This window comes from Bos mutus, chromosome 9 (genome assembly GCF_027580195.1).
Source record: "Bos mutus isolate GX-2022 chromosome 9, NWIPB_WYAK_1.1, whole genome shotgun sequence".
Lineage (NCBI taxonomy): Eukaryota > Metazoa > Chordata > Mammalia > Artiodactyla > Bovidae > Bos > Bos mutus.
Window position 1 is genome coordinate 93,350,724 of NC_091625.1, and position 21,601 is coordinate 93,372,324.

At 38.8% G+C, this 21,601-nt stretch overlaps 1 protein-coding gene across 8 annotated transcripts in view; it reads left to right on the forward strand.

Moving 5' to 3' along the window:
• Positions 1 to 21,601, forward strand: part of ARID1B (AT-rich interaction domain 1B) — a 435,159-nt gene that overhangs the window by 239,657 nt on the left and 173,901 nt on the right. For 5 of the 8 annotated variants that reach the window (XM_070376934.1, XM_070376935.1, XM_070376938.1 and 2 more), the window contains exon 5: positions 19,881 to 19,922. The exons of the other annotated variants lie outside the window; for them this stretch is intronic. In XM_070376934.1, the coding sequence (XP_070233035.1) occupies positions 19,881 to 19,922 (42 nt within the window). The remainder of the gene's footprint in view (positions 1 to 19,880; positions 19,923 to 21,601) is intronic. 8 annotated transcript variants of the gene reach the window in all.

A 21,601-nucleotide genomic window follows, 5' to 3' on the forward strand; every position in this document is an offset into this window, starting at 1 on the left:
TTTCTTCCAAAAAGAAATAATATGGCATTCTACGTTATAAATTATGTATAACCTTAATGAGTGACAGAATGCTGCTAATTTGTAGACTTTGGTAGTTAAATATACATTTGGAAAACTAAAACTGTAAACATTTGGTCTAAAAAACGTGTTACTGGTGATTTTTCAGATGCAGCGATGCTAGCAAGTGCTGAGCTGGAGTCGCTTCCTGTGCGGCCCTCCCAGTCCTTCTCGCTAGCGCTGGTCCTTCTCCGTGGCTCTCCCGGGCTCTGGCTCCAGGGTGCCTCCTGCTTCTCCTCTTTCCTTGCCTGTCAGCTTTGGCGTTAATCATTCATCACTCTAACAGTTTATCTATTTTTATTCATTGCCAAAGTCTGGCTTTGGAGAGTATGGAATATTTGAAGGAGAGAGAACCTCTTTATAGCCATTAGCCCTGATAGGACTATTTTCGTTTTTCTATACATTAAAAACAACTCTGCGTTTGTTTTTTTCGTTTTCATAACCAAGATATGTTGAGCAATTAATACACCCAGTGGTTCGATTTGGCACTCAGGACAATGTTTAGGAAGAAGGTACAAGGAAACCTGAAAGGGGTGGGGGCGGGGGACAGGAAAGATTTAAGCAAGTTCAGAAATCCCCTTCGTACCGCGCGGAGCCCCAGGAATCCTGAGTGTATGCTCAGAGGTGCGGCGGCAGAGCCTCCACGGAGGAGCCTGGGGGAGCGGGCAGGGCAGCTGGGGCAAGGTTGTGCAACAAAGCTCCGGGAGGGAGCTCCCAGCAGGCCCCGTGCCCCGCCCACCGCTCCAGGTTTCCCGGCAGGCAGCCTCCGCCCCGCCCTCCCCGCCCACCCTCCCCTCCCCTCCCCTCCCCTCCCGCGCCTCCTGGGAGCCCTGTGCTGGGGGGGCGGGGGCGGAGTGGGGAAGGGGGTGTCTTCCCGCTTGACTAGGCTGAGCCCCAGCCTCCGTGGCCATTTTCCCCGAGACTGGCAGGACCCTGGGTTCCTCCTCGGGAGCTTTCTGCGATCCGGAAAATTGGCAGTCTAGGCAGTAGGTGGCAAGTGCCTTGTCGAACGTGGTTCTGTAAAGTTTTGCTGACACAGCTTAACATTTAAACGAAACACACCAGCTGGATTGGTGAAGGCAGAGAGCGTTTTTCCTGTGCCACTTCGGGCCCCAGTTCCACTCAGAATTGCTTCATTTGCCCCCTAACCTTCTCCTCCTCCACCAGTTTGGCTTGCCAAAAGCTGGGTGCTTTAATTTTTTCCGTTTCCTTTGGTGCGTCTCTCTTTTCACCCCTCTTCCTCCTCCGCTCCATCACCACCCAACTTCTTGGGCTGGATAAGTTGCAACTCGTTTTGCATGATTAAAACTGAGTGCCTGATGTTGGAAAAGCACTGAAGGAGCTGAGGAAGGTCAGAGCCACTGCCCAGGCCTCTAAACACAGGGCGGGGCCGACACTCAACCCTCTTGACAAAAACAGGGCGGGGCGGCAGGCGAGGGGCGGTGTCAGAGCCCACAGCTGCCAAACATTGGGCGGGGCCGTGCCTGTGGACAGGGCGGGTGGAGCCTGAAGCCCAGGCCTATGAGAACTCAGCTGGACCGGCGGGTGAGGGGCGGGGTGGCCACCACCATTGGCTGCTTCAGGGCTGCCAGGAGTCAGGCTGACCTAGGCTAGGGCTGCTTAGACAGGCACTTGGTTTCCATTTGTGTCATAACTGCTGTTTGGAGCCAAGTACATGCTCATCCACCTTCCTTGGCAGGAAAACCAACTCCCAGCATTTTTTTAAAAGCTGGGAGAAGGGTGAAGGAGGGATTGACTGGGGATTTGGGGTTAGTAGATGCAAACTGTTACATACAGAATGGGTAAACAATAGAATCGTACTGTAGAGCACAGGGAACTAGATTAATATCCTGAGATGAACCATGATGGAAAAGAATATAAAAAATAATGTATATATGTGTGTAACTGAGTCACTTTGCTATACAGTAAAAATCAACAACATTGTAAATCATCTGTGCTTCAATTAAAATTTAAAAGCTGTGGAAGGTCTAAGCTTGTGAAGTTTTAGCTACTGCATGTTTTCCTGCTCATAATTAAGTGCTAGAGGCTTTTTGAAATATTCTTTCTGCTGTTTAGCCTTTCTCTTTCGTGAAGACTTAGATTAAATGTTCTCGTTGATCACCTTCTCTAGGAGTTTTAAGTAGAATGTTGCAATTTCGAGATCTTGGACATTTTCAAGTAAGCTAAATGTCATTATAGTTAAGACTATAGTAGGTTAATTAAAATATGCTTTTAATTCAACCAATAACAATCAACTATGGCCAGTTGGTTTTTTAATTTTTTTATTCTACACTATGGATATGTAATTTGTAAAGCTTGTTTACTCATTGATGCTGTTTACAATAAATAGTTTACTATTTGGTATGTTTGCTTTCTGTCGTATGCAAGTCAGCTTAATCTTGGAATTCTGGAAATTTAATTTGATGATATAATGGGAATGTAGTTTTGAGTTAATTTATCACTATTGATGTAGAGGTGAAATCAAGGAAATGTGTCTTGAAGAATTTAAGAGAAATGGCCTTGAATAGTTCTGAATATTAACCTTCCATTTGCTTTTATGCCTTATACTGTTATGTTTATTGTGGCAGATGAATATGTATAATATTTTCCCTTGCATTGTGTATACAAACGAGATTTTGTAAAAACTACTAGAATCCTAGCAGGGATGTTTCTAACTTTGATCATAGTTGCCTCCATATGACATTTGCCAGTTCCCTTTTAAATTAAGATCAAATATTTTTCAAGTATTTTGTTAAAAGGAATGAGTAATATACTAGAGTATGCTATTGAACACCTCCTCACAGTATAGTGTTAAGCCTTTATTGGTGATCATCAGTAGGTCATGATAACAGCTCTTTTTAGATTTTGAGCTACAGTCTTGTGTAATAGTGGTTCTGGTAAATTAATTTTGAGTTGACAAGCTTTTTAACTCTCTGACTTTGTGGATATTGAATTAATGGACAGGCTTAATTTCTATATATCTCAAAAATGATATCCATAATTGCAAAAGACAACAAAATGAACCCTTTCATATAAGTTGATGGAATTTAAAAATGATATAACATGAATTGAATAAAAAACAATCTCGCTGCTTTCACATCCTCCCAGCAGCATATTCCATGGTTACATGAAAGTGAAAGTGTTGGGTTGCTCAGTCCTGTCTGATTCTTTGCAACCCCATGGACTGTATCTTCTGTCAATGGGATACTCCAGGAAAGAATACCAGAGTGGGTTGCTATTCCCTTCTCCAGGGGCTCTTCCTGCCCAGAGATCCAACCTGGGTCTACCATCTGAGCCATCAAGGAAGCCCCAAAAGAAAGGCAACCCTGGATGGATTACTCCCTAATCCCATCGGTAAAAATACATCTGAAATTGTAGGTACATCAAACTTTATTTAGAAGTCACCATTCTGTTGTTAATCATAAAGTCTTGGTTTCAAAAATCCTAACACAATTAAGTTGGAGAAGGCGATGGCACCTCACTCCAAAACTCTTGCCTGAAAATCCCATGGATGGAGGAGCCTGGAAGGCTGCAGTCCATGGGGTCGCTGAGGGTCGGACACGACTGAGTGACTTCACTTTCACTTTTCACTTTCATGCATTGAAGAAGGAACTGGCAGCCCACTCCAGTGTTCCTGTCTGGAGAATCCCAGGGACGGGAGAGCCTGGTGGGCTGCCATCTGTGGGGTTTCACAGAGTCGGACATGACTGAAGCGACTTAGCAGCAGCAGCAGCAACAACACAGTTAAGTATCAGCGCAAAAGACATACCTATTTGGATAATCATTTATGCCCACTCTCTCCAAGTTTGTTTCTGTTTGCTCTAAGCATTTGCCTGGTTTGTAGCAAACTGTGAAATTATACTTTGCCTCTCTAGTATCCTAGTGTGAGTATTACTCCTCCAGGTTTTTCAAAGGGAGTCTTAAAGCAAATAATAGATTTAAGTGAGAAATCAAGCAAATGTCTGATTTGACTAATCTTGCATTTAGATTTTAGATCTAAGATATATATACACGCATGTGAACGTACACACACCTGCATGTACATATGTTTACAGGCCTTAGCTATCTCAGTTTATTTTTACTTTTGACTTTTACCCATTTCCCCATTTTACAGAATAAGTGAATTTGTATTAATTGGTAACAGCTCTCCATTTTTTTTTTTTTAATAAAACATGGCATTGAGCTCACATATTGTATGAGTAAGTTTATCCACCTGTGCAGAGTTGTCACTGAGCTTGTGATCTTCTTTCTGGAAGAAATTTGTTTTATAGCATTTTACTTCAGCAGTACTAAAACCACTGCTCTGTGGAAACCTTGGCTCCATAGCCCTCTGTCATGAATATGATGATAATGCAGTTTAACTGTTTCAGCAATTGAAGTGGCTTTCGTCCCAAACACTGTTTGTATTCCTGTTAATAAAATCAAGATTTGAATCATGGTTTTTCCTCCTGTGCTCATGCTCCTTAATATCAGTTACTGGAATTTCCCATCTAGACCAGGGATTCTAACCTCGGTACCACTGGCATTTTCAGCCAGATAATTCACCGGTGTAAAAGGACTATCTTGTTCATTGCAGAACCATGAAATACCAGGAGCAGACCCCATCCTAACCCCCATTGTAATGACCAAAAATGCTGCTGCTGCTGCTGCTACTGCTAAGTCACTTCAGTCGTTTCCGACTCTGTGTGATCCCATAGACGGCAGCCCACCAGGCTCCACTGTCTCTGGAATTTCTCGAGGCAAGAACACTGGAGTGGGTTGCCATTTCCTTCTCCAATGCATGAAAGTGAAAAGTGAAAGTGAAGTCGCTCAGTCGTGTCCAACCGTCAGCGACCCCATGGACTGCAGCCTTCCAGGCTCCTCCGTCCATGGGATTTTCTAGGCAAGAGTACTGGAGTGGGGTGCCATTGCCTTCTCCGAAAAATGTTGCTAGACATTGTCAAATATCCCCAGACTTACTAAGAGGGAGCGGGGCAAATTTTTTCCTGGTTGCCAAGTAGCTATTTGTTTGTTTGACTGGTTAATTTTAAGTTTGGTTGTACATTTTTAATTTCAGAGACTTCGTTTTTGTTTAAAAAGCTGAAGACTTTGTATGAATAAAACTGAGCCTGGTTAATTTAACAGTGTTGAAAGGGCCTACCAAGAGTAATATTTCATACATTAAAAATCAAGCTTTTCACCCTTGAGACTGTATTTCAAGCTTTTGAGTACTTTATAAGTAGAAAGTAGTTTCATGGTGTAATCTCAGTAACTCTGAATTTTCTCAACATATCTCCTAGAGTTACTGGAGCTGGATTACAATTTAAGCATTAACATGTGGCCCTTTAAGAGGTGTTTGGTTTTTTTTAAGATTTTAATTTTAGAAACTGAATTTAGAATTTCTGAGCTATAGGTACTGTTACGAAGAGGTTAAGTGTTATACTTCACATCTGAAGATTGTATACCATTCTTATCTGAACTTGTACATAATACTTTAACTTCAGTGTTGGCTGTACTTTTGATTTTAAGTTGATTTGCTGGTTGTCATGTTGAGATTCAAACTTATATGCAGTTGTATTAAATATCAAAAATTTTCATTAGAAACACAATCCCGTTTTTGTTTTAAAAAACTAACCTAAAGTTATTTCTGCCTGACCAGAACATTTCAAAAACCTCAAATTTCCCCTACCACAAGAAGAATCTAGCTAACTCCAAATCATGCAAAAATCTGTAGAAATTATCACCTGAAAATTTCAGTCCTATGATCTGGAACACTTTATCAAAAAAAAAAAAAAAAGATACACTCTACAATGAAAATCACAGGTGTTTTGAGGATGGCTTTCTGGAATATTATTTTAGTTCTTATCTGCATATTTGGAAATGGTAACATTTTCTGAGTACCATTAACTACTATGATGATATGTGATGAATAGTACTCTAGTAAAACCTTAGAACATTTTTAATGGAAGTTTTCCATCACCCCAGAGTTCCACTGTGCTCCTCCAGGGTCACCTGGCTCCTGGCAATCACTGATCTGTTTGCTTTCTTGAAAGTTTTGCCTTCTCCAGAATGTCGTAGAAATGGAAGCTTATAGTAGGCAGCCTTTTGAGTCTGGCTTTAGCTTCTTTTACGTATTAGTACAATACATTTGTGATGCATCCGTCTTGTTGCTTATATCAGTAATCAGTTCCTTTTTTATTGGTGAGTAGTTTTCCGTTGTATGGATATAGTCTGAAATTTCGTTTATCCATGCACTAGTTGATAGACATTTGGATTGTTTGCAGCTTTTGACAGTTTTGAGTAAAGCCTCTCTAAATATTCTCATACAGGTCTTCAGGGGAACATGTTTTCACCTCTCTTAAGTAAATGCATAGAAGTGGGATTTCTGAATCATGTTGTAAGACTACCTTATTATTTTGCTGCAGTAGATTACTTTTCAAAAATCAGTTCTCATGGTTGAATCCCATGATTTTAAAGAAATTGCTCATGTTTTCTTTTGCCATATGATACTACTGTTTATGGTAGAACCAGAGGATTCCTCCTTGATAATTTATTCTTTCCTGGTGTGGCAGTGGTAAAGAATCCACCTGCCAATGCAGGATACATGAGTTCAATCCCTGGGTCAGGAAGATCCCCTGGAGAAGGAAATGGCCAATCCACTCCTGTATTGTGCTTGGAAAATCCCGTAGACAGAGAAGCCTGACAGGCTGTAGTCCATGGGATCTTGGGAGAGTCGGACACAACTTAGTGACTAAAACAAGAAACAACAAATTTATTCTTCCAGAGAGTAGTCTAATCATATGCCACCAGTATTTTAGAAAGTGACTTTATTATTTATATCAAGATGTGTCCCGACATGAAGTAGCGATGAGAGTGTCACTAACAAGTGTGGTATCTTCCTTCTCCTCTGGGTCAGTCTGTTTCTAAGCTGTGTCTTTTCATGTTTCTGTTGGTTGTTTCCAGTCTAACCTGAGCCTGTGTCCTCAGGCATTCAGCTCTTCAATAAGCAGATGAGGGTTTGTAATTATCTTCTCCCTGACATTTTTCTGCACTGAAATGCCCATGTCTTGAATTACCAACATTTTTTTAAGATAAGAGATTCTTTAGAGACAAGGCCTCTATGGCCCTTTATTATAGAAGATTAATACTGAATAGTTTTGAACTCAAAAAGGCATGAAAGTAAACTTGGTAGCAAAGCTTTTTCACACAACTAATACCTGTCTTTGAAGACTTCCTCTTTTTCTTGTGCAGTGTTTTTCTAGACAATATTCTTGTTTCGGGGAGAGAAAGACTGGGCAGACAGGAATAGTGGTATGCTGTTAGTTGCTTGCCTTGAAAACTTCAACTCTTCCCCTCACCACCCCCTCAATTTGCCTCTGTCAGAACTTCCTGTACTAACCTCAGTTTCCTTCACATACTTCTACTCTTTGCTTAAATTTTTTTTTTTTTTTACTATTGTTACCCTTTGCACATTAGAATATCTTAAGCAGTTTATGTGAGAGAACAGTTGAGGTGACATGATTGGTGTGGACAAATTCGTCTTGGACTAATAGCACTTTAGATAATGATGAAAAGAATTAAAAAGTGATGTCTTTTCTAAAGATGTCTTAGTTGTGCAGTTACTAGTTTTACCGAATTAAGTAGGTAGATTCTTTAAAGTAAGTCCCATCTAAACAAGACTTAGTTTTAAGGTAAAAGTTGAGGCTTGTGTCTCAATTTAAGTATACTGAAGCTTACATTCTCTTCTTTCTCTTTGGTTGAATTATCTTTCTGTTCCAATTTGATAATCAAGATAGTCTTAAACAGTTTATATTTTGAAAGACCTTGAAGATACACTTAAAGCTCAACATTCAGAAAATGAAGATCATGGCATCCGGTCCCATCACTTCATGGGAAATAGATGGGGAAACAGTGTCAGACTTTATTTTTCTGGGCTCCAAAATCACTGCACATGGTGACTGCAGCCATGAAATTAAAAGACGCTTACTCCTTGGAAGGAAAGTTATGACCAACCTAGACAGCATATTCAAAAGCAGAGACATTACTTTGCCAACAAAGGTCCGTCTAGTCAAGGCTATGGTTTTTCCTGTGGTCATGTATGGATGTGAGATTTGGACTGTGAAGAAGGCTGAGCACTGAAGAATTGATGCTTTTGAACTGTGGTGTTGGAGAAGACTCTTGAGAGTCCCTTGGTCTGCAAGGAGATTCAACCAGTCCGTGAAGGAGATCAGCCCTGGGATTTCTTTGGAAGGAATGATGCTAAAGCTGAAACTCCAGTACTTTGGCCACTTCATGCGAAGAGTTGACTCATTGGAAAAGACTCTGATGCTGGGAGGGATTGGGGGCAAGAGGAGAAGGGGACGACAGAGGATGAGATGGCTGGATGGCATCACTGACTCGATGGACGTGAGTCTGAGTGAACTCCGGGAGTTGGTGATGGACAGGGAGGCCTGGCGTGCTGCGATTCATGGGATCGCAAAGAGTTGGACATGACTGAGCGACTGATCTGATCTGATCTGAAAGATACACTGTGATAGAAGTCTGATTGTAATCACTATTCCAATATTTTTTAGACCAGTCTACTTTTTAGAAGTATTTTAGGGTAAATAGATGTTTTTTCATATTTAATTTTTTGCACATGCAGATCCTGGTGACGGAGTGAGGGGGCTAGGAACATGCAGACAGGAAAGAGGGCAGCAGAAAAAGAAGCTGGTGGCTGGCAGTCAAATTAATAATGTACAAGCAGCCCTATGGAAGCAGTGATAAAAGTTTAATTTGTTGACCTTCAAATATTTTTGTTTTGAAAATACCTTTCCATTCTCATCTAATCAGTTAAAATCATCTTTGTTGCATCTGCTACCCCAGGCAGAGTGGTTAATTTTTACAAATGCTTTATTTGTGGGTCTCCGCAGCCTATGTGTCTATAGCACCTCTTTTGAATAATAATTGTATAACAGTTTTCAACTTTCTTTTCTGATTTTGATCTTAATGGTGGGCAGGACTGGAAGAGAGGGTTAAGTATGGTCAAACAGTACTTTTGCTAAATTTTTAACTTTTATTTTAGTAGATTTATTCAGTCATTTTTTAAAAATTAATTTTCCTCTTTATGAAATTAAAATGAAGAAAAGAGTTTATATTTGTGGCTTATGTTTTTAGTGCATTTAAATTTCTCAGACTGTAGTAAATTTGATAAACTTTTTATATCAGTTATGTATGAATGAGTAGATACTTATTTAAACAGGGAAGTATTGCTTAAAACTGCATTGAATTATAACAATTCAAAAAGAATATGACACAATGTAAGATAAGATAATAGTATTTAAATTGTTATAAAGTCTAGAAAAACTAACACCTGAACTGCCTGGATACCTGAACTGCTTTTGTATTTTTCTTCATCACATCTCCTAGAACTTAAGGACAATTGTGTAGAAAATCTTATTTAAAAAAGATAAGATGTGAACTTGAAGAATATAGGAAAAGCAATCAGAAAGAAGTGATAATGTGGTGAATAATTAGTGTTTTACTGTAGATAGATTTTCTACATTAATAAAATACACTTTGCAAAAAGATCTAAAGTAAATATTAAAGCATTGCTTTTATTGAAAGTATGACCTGTTTCAGAAGTTTTGTTTACAAATTTACATTATTTATGTACACTTATTGCATTAGAAAAAGCCAAAGGAAATCGTGAATATATATATATATATATATATGTCTATTCTTTTATAATTCCATAGTCCATATTTCTTGATAAACACTGAGTGTAAAAATGATTAACTGTTATATCATGTGATTTCTACTGGGATAGCCCCAGATCTACAAATCTGTCTGTCCTGTAACTGGTAGAGTTACACTTGGGCACCTATTGTACTCTTTGATCTCAAGGAGACCCCCTATGGAGTAAGCACGGTCTTGGGACCATTTAAACCTTATTCTTCTATAGAATGCATCTCCATCAGTATCCTTCAAGTGATGACGTGCCACATGAGGTCGGGCATTCCTACCAAATGCTGTGCTGTGGTCAACCCACTTAAGTACAGAGCTCAAATTTTACCAAAACTTATTTAAAAATTAAATTTGAAAAGATTATAAACTGTGTTCTTTATGAAATATTTACTATAGTCATTTCTCAGTATAATTCTAAAAGAATGATTACATTTTAATTCAAGAATAGGGATAAAATATCTGTCTTTGAGCAGTGTTCTTACTTTATTGCCATCAATTTTAAAATTTAATCCTTTTAAAGGAAATTAAAATTTACTCTTGACCAGAGAGACAAAGCTTCCCTGAGAGCTCAGTTGGCAGAAATCTGCTTGCAATGCAGGATTCCCCAGTTCAGTTGCTGGGCCAGGAAGATCATCTGGAAAAGGAATAGGCTACCCACTCCAGTATTCTTGGGCTTCCCTTATGGCTCAGCTGGTAAAGGATCCGCTTGCAGTGTGGAAGATGTGAGTTCGATCCCTGGGTTGGGAAGATTCCCTTGGAGAAGGGAAAGACTACCCACTCTAAGTATTCTGGCCTGAAGAATTCCATGAACTGTATAATCCATGGGGTCACAGAGAGTCAGACACGGCTAAGCGATTTTCACTGTCCCTTCACATTCAGAGAGATAAATACATCAAATGCTTACATACCATCATTATATTTAGTAAAACTGGATTTTGACTTTTTAATAACACTAGTGTGTCATGTAAGTATGTATATTGTCACCTAGATGGAACATAGACTTTAACTTCTGTATTTATATAAGGTGGAGGATGTTTTCAGTCTTGATAGATCTTACACTTGTGACATGGAGCTATATCAAATTGTGGTATATAAACATGTATTCATATTTTCATTGTGTTACAGTCCTCAATACATTCATTCATACCTACTTATTTGCTCAACAATTTCAGGGGCTTCTTCTCCATGTCATATGCTTTTTTCTGGATAAAAAACTTACAACAGTGAATGACATGTGCAAAGTCCTTACTCTTGTGAAGTTTACATTCAGCAAAGGGATAAACAAGGAAATTTCAGGTGGTGACACTAAAGAGGGAGAAGAGCTCTTTCAGAAGAGAACCTTTAAACTAAGGTGTGAGGATTTGAAGGAACCAGTGATAGATCTGATAGCACAGCGTTCCAGGAGGCGGGAACAGCAAACGCACAGGCTCTGAGGTAAGAGAGGGCCATTTTGAAGAACAGAAAGGAAGCCAGCTTAGGTGGAACAATGTGTGCGGAGGAGAGTGTCAGGACTGGGGATCAGAGAGGCAGGCAGGAGCCACTCTGTTGAGCTTCTTGTGGACTGAGCGTTTTATGGTCTTGAGAGGTTTCAAATAGAGAGTGGAGGTGGAGGAGGGACTTGCCTGTGTAGACACTGTAAGCACTTTCAGAACTGCCTGTTGTATTTAATGTTCTAGCCTGGAGCTCAACCCGTAGGCATATGACACCTGAGAGCCTTAGTTAATTGTGCTATGGAACAGACCAACTGGTAGCTTAGTGCTCAGAGCGACCAACTCTTCTTTAGCTCTTGATTCTTCAGTTTGCCAGTCTGGCCTGGGTAGTTCTTCTGGTTTCTGCTGGTCTCATTCTCCTCTCTTCTGTTAGCTATACTGATCTGCTAAATGGCTCTCTCTATACTGGTCTGCTAAATGGCTCTCTCTGCTTCTTGAAGTTGACTGGCTCATGGCTAGGGTGACATGGTAACAGAACCATATGTCTCTTATCCGCCGACTAACTAGCATGCGCTGGTTGACTTCCAAGAGGCTGGCTAAAAGTAGGCATTGCCTCTTGAATGTTAGACTTGGAAGTGGTACACTTTGCTTTCTGTTGCTGTATTCTGTTGATCCAGGCAAATCACATATCCAGCCCAGACTAAAGGATTTGAGAAATTGACTCCACCTGCATAGTGATGGCTATTTTTGCATCCTCTTCTGTATTCAAGGTCTGTTTTCTCTGAGCCATATCATGAGTTTGTGACCGCTTTGAGAATCTCAAGTGAAGGTATCCTCACCCAGTCAGAGAACATAGCTAGAAAGGGGAGTGTGACCACATGTTCACAACCTTTGTTTTAAACTTAGCCTGGATATGAAGATACAGCTAACATTCTAGTATAGAAGACACTGTGAACATAACACTTGCAGTGAAAAGTATAATTATAACATATCTGTCATTTGCCTTCAAATTGTAGTGCACTGTATTAAGTAGAACAGAAATGATTTTTGGTTACAAATGAAATTTACCATTGTTATTAATACTTATTGGTTTCCTATATAGGTATAAGTTTTTAGCTAATTTTAAATGCATTCAGAGAATGGTTGTTCTACTAAGAGCACTTAACAGTAGAAGGCCTCATTGTGAGTTCTATTACCAGCTAACCAAACACCTAGCAGTTTCTGCAAGCTGTGTCCTTGGGCTGTCATGTGGCCTGTACATGCTAATAAGGAGAATGAGGAGAATAATAAGAGAAGAATGCTACCAGGGTTTTACATGTCTTAAGTGTTCATTTTTTAAATAGACTACAAAAAAGTAAATAATAATGATGATAGTGGTAATAATAGTAACTGTATTTAAAAAGGCAAAATAAATTCTTTGCTTGCTAAAATTAAACCTTTGCCACCCAGTGTGAGCTGTCTGTGTGCTTATGTGAGAGGGAGAAGAAGAGACGTGGGGGACAGAGGGCTCTTCCTATAGTCTAAATTGTCATAAATCCTGCAGCAAATTTGGAGATGAATTTGTTTATTAATGTCTGCTTCTCCTTCTTTTGGATAAAACTGTGTATAATTGTTCTAGTTGGTATATTGGTCTTTTTGGATAAACCAAAGGAGACATAGCACTCTTTAGTATTTTTACCCCTTAAACATCAATCGAGGCAAAAATTATTTTTTTAAAGCATCTGAATTCTTAGTAATTTACCTGTGGACAAATATTGTAATTGCAGATTGCATCAGATTCATCTCCTCCTCTCACTTCCACCTGCCTTTGGGTTGAATGAGCCATGGATAATTTTATTTTTCTCATCCCTACCTGGAATTATGTTAATGTAAATGGCAACCCACTCCAGTATTCTTGCCTGGAAAATTCCATGGACAGAGAAGCCTGGTAGGCTACAGTCCATGGGGTCGGAAAGAGTCGGACATGACTGAGCGACTTCACTTTCATTTTCATGGTAAAGCTATGGTATATATGATCACTGGAGAAAATAATGGATTATTCTGCATCACAGTTATTTAAAGGAAAATTAAAGCTGAGTCATCTCTTCCCCTTGTTATTTCAAAATAAATTACAGATAGATTAAATATTTAAATGTAAAAAATATAAAGTGGAATGTATTAAAAGAAAGCATGAAGAAATATTATAAAGTCTGGACTAAGCAGGATATTTCCCAGCATGGCACATATTCTAGAAGGCATGGAGGGAACAAATGAATAGATTTAAATATTTATAATGTCAAGTTTCTGTTTTTAATCCTACTTTTAAATTTTAATATGTTAAAAGCATTTATAAACTATTTCTTGAAAGCTGAGTTATTCATGATTATGTAACAAATATATCATATTATTTATGTTAATGTAAATGGCAACCCACTCCAGTATTCTTGCCTGGAAAATTCCATGGACAGAGAAGCCTGGTAGGCTACAGTCCATGGGGTTGAAAAGAGTCGGACATGACTGAGCAACTTCACTTTCACTTTCATGGTAAATTATGTAACATAGATCATATGAATATATTATACTTCATATATATTATTCGTTAACCGTTCCCTATGTTTGTGCTTTTTTCTAATTTGTCATTATTTTAAATAAAGATGTACTATACATACTTAATTCAAAAAGGAAATGGCAACCCACTCCAGTGTTCTTGCCTGGAGAATTCCAGGGACAGGGGAGCCTGGTGGGCTGCCGTCTATGGGGTCGCACAGAGTCGGACACGACTGAAGCGACGCAGCATACATACTTAATATATAAACACTTGATCATAAGTCAGATCACAAAGATTTCTCTAGCAAATGGATTGCTAGGTAAATGGGTGTGAATATGTTTGAGGCGTTTGCTATATAATGGAAAACTGTATTCTGGGAAGGCTAGTCTTATTTACATACCCAATCACAGGTATTGGGGCTTCCCGCTGGCTCTGCGGTAAAGAATCTGGCTACAATGCAGAAGACGTTGGTTCAATCCCTGGGTTGGGAAGATCCCCTAGAGAAACCCACTCCAGTATTCCTGCCTGGAGAATCCCCATGGACAGAGGAGCCTGGCGAGCTACAGTCCGTAGAATCGCTAAGAGTTGGACACGACTGGAGCAGCTGAGCACGCAAACACACACACACACACACACAGATGTTGAGGGTTCTAGTTGTACACACAGGCATTGAATAAGACTTTTACTTACATTTCTATGGTTATTACTGACATTGAATAATTTATTGAATGCTTTTTAATGTTATCATTTGCATATTTTATTAACTAATTCCTTTAAATTGAATAAGAAAAACACATGTATTGGTGGAAAAAATTTCTTATTATATTGTGAGACAATATACAATGAAAAAAGGTCTCTTTCTTGAGGCAGTCACTAAAGTGTTTCTTGCATATCTTTTCAAAATAGTCTATCAGTCATATAGCTGAATCTCACTTTATTTTTAACACAGATATTAGAGTGTACACTGTTCTGATTCTTTTCACTTCATATGACATCATGGAAAATTTTCATTATCTACACAGATAGATTCACCTCCTTTTAACAGCAGTATAATATTCTAGGCTTAGCTGCATGCTGCAGCTGCTGCTGCCGCTGCCGCCGCCACCTCCAAGTTGCTTTAGTCGTGTCTAACTCTGTGTAACCCCAGAGACAGCAGCCTACCAGGCTCCCCTGTCCCTGGGATTCTCCAGGCAAGAACACTGGAGTAGGTTGCCATTTCCTTCTCTGATGCATGAAAGTGAAAAGTGAAAGTGAAGTCCGCTCAGTCGTGTCCGACTCTTCGCGACCCCATGGACTGCAGCCTACCAGGCTCCTCCGTCCATGGGATTTTCCAGGCAAGAGTACTGGAGTGGGTTGCCATTGCCTTTTCTGAGGCTTAGCTGCATGAGAAGTTATTAAATCCCCTTATTGGTAAACATTTTGTGGATGGTTGTATTCAGCTTTTTCCTGTTACAGATAACTTTGGTGAGCAACTTTGTGTATCTTTGTTTTTATGCTTGGATATCCTGGAATTGTTGGGCTAACACCTAATCACATGCATACACATTTTGGTGGATGTTGCTGCTGCTGCTAAGTCGCTTCAGTTGTGTCCGACTCTGTGCGACTGAGCTTTATTTCAGTATATGTTCTTGTCAGTACAAGGCCATGATCTGAGTGATTTCTCACATCATTGTCAATATTATTAACATCTTAGTTTTTAATCTTTGGTAATCTGTGGTGAGAAAATAAAATAATGTAAGTTTTAATTTGCATTCCATTAATTGTGAGTAAGAATCTGTGTGTGACCATAAATCATCATCATTTGTTCCCTTTCTTTTTGTGATAGTGTGATCCTGATTTTAAAATATTTTCTTTTTCTTATAAAACAGAACATAGTTTTGGGCAGTTTTATTTTTTTACATATATATGTATCTATTCTTTTTCAAATTCTTTTCCCATTTAGGTTATTACAGAATACTGTGCAGACTTCCTTGTGCTGTATAGTAGGTCCTTGTTGGTTATCAGTCTTAAATATAGTGATGTATACGTGAAAATGCTGCTAGATATTTGTTTTTTTCTGCTTTAGAGGTGTAGAAAGGGCTTTGAAAGTGATTAAGAAGGGGTAAGGTACAACCACTGCTACTTCCAAATTCATGAATTCACATTTTCCCTATTTTCGTAATAGAATGATTGGAAATTAAAATGTTTTATTTTAATTTTGGCAGAGGGAGGGCTTGTTAGAGTAATTGGAAGAGAGAAAAGCCAATTCAAGGCTTTTTGCTTGATTAGAATGAAAGAACTATGAATGGTGTAGCTGCTTCTGAACTTTGCAGATTGAATTTCCACAGTGATTTTAGGAATTCTCTACAAATGGAATCCTTTTAGGCACTCATGTTATAAAGTGTTGATTATAGCATCATCTGAAAGAAGCACAATTTAATGGAAAGGGCCTCATCCTGTACTTAGGAAGTCTCTGCTTTGTTAGCCCACATGTGCGTGCTCAGTCACTTCAGTTGTGTCCAACTCTTTGTGATCCAATGGACTGTAGTCCGCCAGGCTCCTCCATCCATGAGATTCTCTAGGCAAGAATACTGGAGTAGGTTGCCATTTCCTTCTCCAGGGGATCTTCCAGACCCAGGGATGGAACCCGCCTCTTGTACGTCGCAGGTTCTTTACCATCTGAGCCACGTAGTATGCCCACACAGATCCCTTCATACCTTATACCTCAAGACCCCTTGAGAAGTTCTCTCTCCCAGTGTTGTCACGTATGCTTCTCATTACGGTATTGAGTTATCTTTGCACTTGTTATAGCATCTGTATGGAGAAGGAGAACATTGGGTATCACATCTTAATTTTAATTTAGATAAACCTGTGACCTTTTTCTTGATGATTTTATAATACTGCCAGTACTTTGGCCACCTCATGCGAAGAGTTGGCTCATTGGAAAAGACTGATGCTGGGAGGGACTGGGGGCAAGAGGAGAAGGGGACGACAGAGGATGAGATGGCTAGATGGCATCACTGACTCGATGGACGTGAGTCTCAATGAACTCTGGGAGTTGGTGATGGACAGGGAGGCCTGGGGTGCTGCGGTTCATGGGGTCGCAAAGAGTTGGACACGACTGAGCGACTGATCTGATCTGATCTGAAGTGAAAGTCACTCAGTTGTGTCTGACTCTTTGCGACCCCATGGGAATTCCCCAGGTCAGAATACTGGAGTGGGTAACCTTTAACTTCTCCAGGGGGACCTTCCCAACCCAAGAATCGAACCCAGGTCTCGCGCATTGCAGGCGGATTCTGAACCAGCTGAGCCACAAGTCTCCCTAAACTGAAGATTAAAGAGAAAAATGACACCATGAGCGATCTCGTCTAGTCATTTCTGAATTTGAATTTATTTTTAAAGTGAATATTTAAATAGATTTCATCCAGGTAATAATATCTTAGTGAAACTCGCTTTTTATCTCATACAGTAGTGAGTACATGCCTAACATCCAATAAATATCCAGAAAGTCTATGTTAATGAGTAAGGTAAATGCAGACAGTCAGCACTCTATCCTCCCACTACATTCTTAAGTCTTTACACTGAGACTGTACTGATTTTTTCAGTTTTACATTCTTATTTTAACTTAAAATTGAGACTACTTTATAGCCAATATAAATTTGCTGATGATGGTTGTATAATAACTTAACTCCCATCATACAAGCACAAATCTACTTCTGGCTTTGTATAGGAATTATAGGTGTTAGGCTTGTGCAATAGAAAATACTTACCTTATTTTTGTTTTTACAAGATTGAAATTTATTATAAAAGAACCAGAAAGCTTAGCTGATTTCTGTTGAGAGTGAAATTGAATTACTACCACCTGAAAATCATGTGTGAAGGCTGAAATACTCCCTTACTCCCACTAGAGGGGGATTCCTTCCAACTTAGGTAAAAAATACTCATAGAAACAGCATGAAAACCTTTGGTTTATTATTATTAAATTAAATCTATTTAAATTTAATCTTTCTTTTTTATTAAATTAAAATTAATCTCGTGTTTTAAAAATCAGCTGTTTTTTATAGCTATTACAATTGAAATCTTATAGACACAGATAATATAAAGGATACTGAACTAAAGTGCATATGTATTTAAACCATAGTGCTTTTGAACAAACCATAAATTTTTAAAATTTGCTTTAATTAAACTAGTTCATACTTAGGAATTTCAGAACATCATGTTGAGGCCTCCTGACTAGGGTGGAGGATGAGGCTGACTTTTGAGATCCACTTCCTTACACCAATCCCCAAGGTCTCTTATCTACTGACAAAGCTTCTTGGAGAGTTCCTAAATTTCTGCTTGAAAGCTTTGGTTTGCTGTCATCTCAGGTTGTCAAATATATTAAAGCCATATCTTTATACAAATTTCTATTTGCTATAGAATTTTCTCTCTTAAGCAAATGCAGAACTCACTCTGGATATGGTTTTTGCAGATTTAAACATATATGTTTTTTAAAAACAATTCTATTCATATTAAAATATCAAATCAAGAGTGAGTGTACCTAACACTGAGGTATTCACATATAAAGTATGTATATAATTCAAGAGTAAATGTCATATTATGTAGCTAAGTACCTAAGACTTGGTGAATTTGTTGCTTGTGCTTTCCTTTAACTAAAGTCTCCAAATGTTGATTAGAAGCTTTAATGTAAAAATGTTTGGGGTTAGTAACCTAGTGTTGTGAAAGGCCCAACTTAGGAAATTGAAACATATGTAAATTGCAAATAACTGAACCCCTCCCCCTTTTTGTTTTCTTAAAGTCTAAAATAAGATCTAGTCTCTAAGTCTGACAGTTAGCTTTGGAAAGTTAAGTGTAAACAGACATGCTGTCAGTGACTCTCATAATGATTTCATGCTGTACGTATCCAATATTCAGTCTTTATCCTAAAATCACATTTGGTATCAGCAACATACTTTTTTCATCGAAACTAGGCTGCTTGTCTTCTCAGTGCCAGTCATGCATTTCTCCTGCTTTGCACCCCAGTCTCTGTCAGACACCAGGTTGTGGTGAGCCTCACATTCAGTGAACCAAGTGGAGGGAGCAGTTTGTTTCTTCATTTCTTTTTTTGACACTTTACTTTCATGCTGGATGACAGTCTTATTGAAATGATCTTATTTTTCCTCCCCCTAGCTAATTTTTTTTTTTTAATTGCAAGATACATTGGATGGCCTTTATGTCTTCTACTTAAGTGCCTACTACAAATGCCTAATTTTAAGATGTTTAAAACTAACCGTGGCTGATTCATGTTGATGTATGGCAGAAACCAGCACAATACTGTAAAACAATTATCCTCCAGTTAAAAATAAATAAAAGAAAATAATAAACAGTGACGTCAGGCTAGTCTGATATTATTGCCCCACCCCCACTGTCTTCCCTGGACACTTAAGAAAATATTCTTCTTTGTTCTATTGCTTTCTTTTCTTGCCCTTTTCCACCATATACTGGCACTTTAATCATCAAATACTTTATAGACCAGACTGAATAATTATGTTTAAAAAACTGTAATTATCAATACACATCTTATTTTAGACGCAGCTCTTAAAATTCATGTTAATGAGCTCTGTCTTCTAGTGTGTGAGACTGATAAGCAGTTTTGAAGTTTTGCCATCATTTCACAACTTGTTGCTTAGACTCTGCCTGCTTTTTCCTGAGTGTTGCTTTCAGGAACTCTCGCTCTGCAGCATTCCCGAGATTCAGGACTACCCACTCTGATGTGAGCGAGACAAGAAATGACTAGCAGCTTCAAAGCATAATGGAATTGCTTTACAGAGCATAACTTTCCCATCACTGTCTGTGAACGATCAAAAAGTATATGCAACATCTTGTGATTTAAGTAAGAAGGACGATTTCTCCTACCTCCGAGATCATTTTGAAGAACTTATACCACCACTTCAACATGGTGGCAAATATATTAATTTGATAGGTGCTCAGCCTATTGTAAAACTGGAACCCAGGGCAGTGACCTGGATTTATACCCTAGTCTTGAAGAGACTCACAGATCTCACTCTCTTGACACCTGATGTAAATCAAATACCAGCTTTCTCAAAACTTAGTTCCAGGCCATGCCTGTGCTCTGGTGTCTGTGGCTAGACTCAAAGAAGGTGTTTGATAGTGCCTAAATTATTTTTTCCTTATGATTTCAGGTTGAAGTCTTGACCTCGGAGGATACTGCCTTTGGACTCAAGGTGTGTAGTCTGATATAGCTTATTGTATAGGTTTCATCAGCTCCCCTAAGGGATTGGAAGGCTCAACAGAGAGGACTTCTTTTTTTAATCAAATGGTGAGGTCCTAAAATCTTCCCGAAGTTTAAGATTTCTTTTTTATTGGGATTAAGATTAGATTATGGCAGTGTCTCCTTTTTCTTCTTTCTTTGTTGTAGAGAATATGAGAAGTAGTACAGGGAGCTTAAGGTTTTATTTAGTAACAATTGACTTTTACATTTGAATTAGCCCTGGAATAGAATTTACTGAAATTCCCTCCAGTTTGGGGGCTGTGAAATTCAACCACTGAATGGTATCAGAATGCTGTGTTTGGTTCATAACTCTAGCTTCATTCATTCATTATCCCTACTATTTATTGAGCCCTTATGTTCCAATCATAACTAAATTAAATCTCAGCTCCTGCCCTTGAGTTGCTCATAGTTACTTTGTAGGTTTTGACCTGTAAACAGATAAATTATCCTGTGGGCGATTGTCCCCATGCTAGAATTACACCAAGGATTGTGGGAGTGCGGTGAGCTGAGCAGGAAGACATTTTGGGAGGTTTATCTCTGGGCAGAGCTTGAGGGCTTGGATTTTTAGGCAAGAGAGGACGGGAAAAAGGAGAGCTGTTTTCAGGTCAGAGGAGGACTGTGAAAAAAAATCAGAGGGAACTAAAAGTAGTTAAGTTCCGCCCCTGTGACAAGATCTAAGGTTGAACTTTTGAATTTTAGAAAATGCGAAGCTATTGAAAAATTTGAAGTCAAGAAGGGGTTAGATTTGCAACTTAAATGATTTTGGCCCCTTTGCGGAGGTTGGACTTGCCAGAGACCAGTGAAGGGCAGTTGACTGAGTCAAGTGAAAGATGATGTGGGCCTGACCTGCCATGGTGGAAGAGGAGAAAGATCCTGAAGCAGAAAGCCTGTGGGACCTGATGATCACAGATGTGAAGGATGAGGAAGGCAAAGGCGCTGAGGGTGAAATAAGGAATAGATTGGCTGCACTGAAATACAGAGCATGAAGGGAGAAGTTACAGAGTTTTATAATTACAGTCTTCCAGACCTGTAGCTTTTTATTAGATTTACTTACCTTTTGTACATATTTGCTAGTAATTCTTAAACCAGGTAACTAAACTAGTGAGGACTTTTTACTAAGGAAGCCAGACTTTACTTTCATATACAAGGACTGCATAGTTGCCATCAGTTACTTTGAAAGTCAATTTCAGAGGATAGTTGATGACAATTTGAGAGGACAAGGTTTGAGAACTCTTACTTGACCCCTGCTTTCCCTCCTAGATGCTTGACATTTTGTTAGTGCAGTTGAGTAGTTGTACAGGTTGTACAAGTTAAGCTGCAAGTACAGGTGGATGACATTGTAATACTACCAAAATCACAACTGTTTACAGGGTTATAAGCTTAGCACAAGGTATTACATTATGAATAAATACAATCTAAAAGTAAAAAGATATTAACACTTTATAAATATTTAGTAAAGTAACAAGTTTTATATCCTTAAAATGCTTTTTATGTCTCTATATCTAAAACTACTAAAAGAAAATTTTAACTATAAATAGAGCTTATTCAGTATGATTTGCAGTATTTGACATATGGCCATCTTCTGAATTTTTCATTGTTTTTGCTTAATACCCAGCATGCATGCAGAATATT